General features: G+C 32.3%; 1 protein-coding gene across 1 annotated transcript; it reads right to left on the reverse strand.

Annotated features, from left to right (window-relative positions):
• Positions 1-1,320: 1,320 nt before the first annotated feature.
• On the reverse strand, positions 1,321-3,021 carry LOC132753045 (complement C1q tumor necrosis factor-related protein 3-like). Its single transcript, XM_060743454.1, has 2 exons — positions 2,569-3,021; positions 1,321-1,949 (listed from the first exon to the last, which is right to left on the reverse strand). Exons 1-2 carry the CDS (start codon positions 2,963-2,965, stop codon positions 1,492-1,494), a joined length of 855 nt encoding a protein of 284 aa, XP_060599437.1. The 5' UTR covers positions 2,966-3,021; the 3' UTR covers positions 1,321-1,491.
• Positions 3,022-4,350: the final 1,329 nt, after the last annotated feature.

Raw genomic sequence — 4,350 nt, forward strand, 5'->3', positions numbered from 1 at the left:
CAGAATATCGTTTACAGCTGTTCTACATACACAACTCAGACAATGTATAAGTTCAAACACCTAAGTAGCTAGTATGATAATTATATTTGTAGTGTTGACCTTTTGCAGTATTGTTTGGTTGACCAAAATCGATAATTTTATTCATTGATATCTTATCGTTTATATCTATCTTAAAATAGTGTCAATAAAAATGTAATTTTCTGAAAATTACATACTTTTAAAGTATGTTGACAATTATTTGTTTCCCATTACAGTATCATTCAAACATAATAGATGACCAATAGGTGCTTTTCAGACATCAGTTGACATCATATCAACATTTAACGAATTCATTTCGAAATTTAAATCATCAATTGTTGAGAAAAGGACTTCTTACAAAAACTATTTTTGAGGCAAACGGGCAGAGACGTATTTGTTTGTTTGGGTTTAATGGCGACACTTCAATGGCCATACTGCACCGGCCGAAATGAATTGGTACAGGTGAGTTAGCGAAATCTTGGAACACATGTTTACTTCTTTTAAGTAATCGATCAGGGTTTTCGATGGAACTGAGGCAAAATGTTTTCTCAAAAATTACCAAAAAAAGTTATCTAGAATCTTTGCAATATCAGGAAGGAAATATTTGACAGTGATATAATCATTGCAAAATTTACAAAATAGAGCATCGTCTTCTGTTAAGAAGATAAGAATGTGTAACACCAGTATGTCTAATTCGACATCTAAGAATAAAAAGAAATAAAGAATCTCTAAAGAAGTCACAAAAGGTCAAAATTGAAAATGTTGCAGGCACGGTTTGATTGAGCCTGTTCATACTACGGTACTGTAAAGGTAAACTACCGTTGTTTTCTTGGACAGATGCACATAAATTTAGGCCGTCAGTATAAATTTGGATTAAACCGTCATGTTCGTATTTGAATTTTGATTTATTTTTAAATGTTCACTTCTGCATATTTGTAACTCCACGGAGGAACATCTCAGACATTGAAAGAATATATTTGGGTCTTTTTTAAGGATTTTGAAACTTTTTCATTCGAAGGCCGAACAATTTAACTCCTTTGCTGTTTTAAGAATGTGTTGCTATCATTTAGTTTAAAATTACTTTTTTCTAGCGGGATTTTTAACATTCGATGATACACTAGCTACATACTGAAGCAGCAAAATATTTCCTAATTGTAAAGATTATTTTAAGTAATGATCAATAAATTTGCAAGAGTTTTTATATGTTTTCAAATGTTATTACTTCTTACTATTAGATGATATCTGAATTAATTGTCTTTAAAATATAATAGCTCTGGCGCTGCACAAGAAAAAACAATGAACTTGTTATATCGATTTCAAATGGAGACCGCAGAATTACAATAAAACGTTTTCATTTGTCATATACACGTACATTATAAAAAAACCTCAATTCCTTCATTTTGATTACTTGTTACTGTTATACAATCTATGTGTTTTAATTTCTTGATGTTTTTCTGAGTTAAACCAGAACATTTAACCAACAACATTTCCTGCTTCCGAAAAATTTTGCTGGAGCAGAAATCCGGTAAAAGTGGAATAAATGGTCGGATCGCCATAAATGGCATCGTCAGCAGCAACATTTTGCACAGCGATATCATCCCCTTGCTTAAGCTGAATAACTAAGGCTTGGCTACCTTGGTCATGTCGGCCATCTGTACCACGTGCATACACTGATGCTTTGATTGCTCCATTTACGATCAACTCACACCAAACCTCACGATCGTTGTCAGCTAGGACAGATGTATAGAACACATAGAGTCCAGGAACTGGTGCAGTGAACACGCCGTGATGAGGATTGTAACCGTTTCCAACATTTGTTTCCACGTGGTCAAACACTATGTTTTGATGGGCACCTACATGAAGTGCACGTTTTGTAAGACCAGCCGTAAATGCAACAGTCACCTCATTTTCTGCTCTGCGGATTCTATCTCCTGCAAAATAAAATTTTAATTGACATAATTCACGATAACAATAAATGAGAACAAAGATTATCAAGGTTAAGCGACGTTCACAGACCGCAGTTGTTTAATATTATTAAAAGATAAATGGGAAAATATAACTGGGTATTCCTTTTTTCATTTAAAAATCTGGAAACAAAGTGATCCCTCGGAAGCATTAATCACAAAAAAATTACAAGAGAATTGCAGACTCGGTTTGATTGAGTCTGTACATGAGGGAATATGAATACGTGCAACATCCCTCACGCCCCTAGCACCGGCTTGAGCGGTACTCCATTGAGCGGTACTCAATTCTCAACACTTAATAGTGCTTTTTCACTTGATTGGCAAGCTTTCTGAGATAATCCCGAGTTGGCTTTATTAACGCACACTTACAATCGAACTCTTATTCTTTAATAACACCAAGAGTGTATATGTCAAATGTTTTCGTGGATACAAACTTTTGCGGATATGTTTCTACCGCAAAAAAGCGCTAACTTACAAAGCGCGAAATAATTTCTAGTGATTCAGAAAATGTTTTTTTTTAAAAGAAAAGCATTTAAAATCTTGGACAGGTGAAGAAAAGAAAAACCTAAACAGCTACTTTAGGTACCTGAATTTCCCGATGATGCGAGATTCATTGCATTTGCATGTTTTTCGTCTTCTTGTGTTTGGGAACTCGTGTCCCAATTATTTTCTTGAAACTTTATACGTCTCGTCAGTTGAGAAATCAGTCGATCTTGTTGAATGCCTTTCTTACTTAAATATGAGATCTCATCTTTTTGTCCGGAAAGCTGTTTTTGTAGGTCATCTATTTCTTGCCTATGTAATTGATCCTGTGTCTTGATATAATCCTCAAAGGCAACTAAGCGTTTCAGAAGACCTTGGACATCATTTAACTCGTCCGATGTTGACTCATAATCTGATGAAGGTCCCAAATGTTCAGCCTCCAAAACAGCACAAATTACAGCAAACAACAGGCAATGAAAGAGAAACATGTTGATTTTCATATGTAATGACTATCTTATCTATTTGAAATGAATACCAAACTGACGAACTTTAGATAAAAAGTAGGTCGTTTTGAGATAGTGATGAAAATGGAACAGTTATTTGTAAGTTAAATTGTCTGAATTTATTGAGTCATCGATAGACAAAAATCCGACTAACCTTCCGACTTCATTTAAATGGATATATTATTCATAAGCTTTAAATTGTTAGAAAAATTACTATTTCAATCTGTTTTACCTTTTCCGTGATGTATGGTATGATATAATTGAAATAATGTTAAATTTATCCATTAAAATCTCTTTCTATCGAACTAGCTTGCAGTTTGTGCAAACATAAGTATGCTCAATATTCTTACTCTTAATATGTATGTTTTGTCTTCAGCTGTTCGATACATATAAGCATTGGGTATGTTATATAATACATATGTTATATGTTCTAAGTCAGCGGTAGTATTGAATATATCTTGATAAGTGTTTCACGCGTGAAACTTTGCTTGTTTTCTATTTGTATAAGTATGTATAATGTAATATTTAGAAGTGCTATAACAAAAGTTTATAAACAGATGAACAGATATTTTTTTGAAAGTTAATATTTTCCATTTAAAAGGCAAATGTAATATTTTGTTGAAAAGGTGTAACTATACGACGGTATATTAGCACTTTCTATAGTATGTTCCGTTTTTTATCATGAATGGTTATGTTATCTAAGGTTAACTGTATAATTAATTTTTCTTACTTCAAATGTATTGCTACTGTAAAATAGTGTATTCTATGATTATTCTTAAATGAACTTCAAACGTCAACTTTTTATCTGATATTCAAGATATTTTTATGGCCTGCTGTATTATCAATATTTTAACAGTGTTTTAAGTTTTCATTTGACAGGTATTTTTCACACCATTTAAGACAGGGAATAAAAAACAACCCATCAAAGCTTCGATAATTGATATACAATGATATTCATTTGTTAGTGAACAAATAATATTCTTATATGAAAAGCAAGCAAAGACAAAGGTGTTAAGAACTGATAACTACTTCTTTCAAAACATTCAAAATAACAATAAGAAGGATAGTATAAATATTGAAAAATAATTAAACATCAATATTTTGTTTACTTTTTTTACAGGAAAAAATTGTTTCCTGTCGGATAGGATAATAACCTACTAAACAGATTTTTACATAAACATGTAAAACTCAGGCATTACAGAAATATTGTTCTACCTTTTTAAGATTTCACACCGCTACATTTGTTGTTGCATGTTTCTGGTTTGTCGAAATCATTGACTTAAACAAGTGTTAAAACATGTTAGTTTTGTCTGTCATATGCAGACTTCATAACCTCAGATCCCCTATCAGATTTTCATTTTCTTTAGTTACGCCCATTGTTT

This window comes from Ruditapes philippinarum, unplaced genomic scaffold (genome assembly GCF_026571515.1).
Source record: "Ruditapes philippinarum isolate M1 unplaced genomic scaffold, ASM2657151v2 ctg11705_1_1_1_1, whole genome shotgun sequence".
In the NCBI taxonomy this organism is placed as follows: Eukaryota; Metazoa; Mollusca; class Bivalvia; order Venerida; family Veneridae; genus Ruditapes; species Ruditapes philippinarum.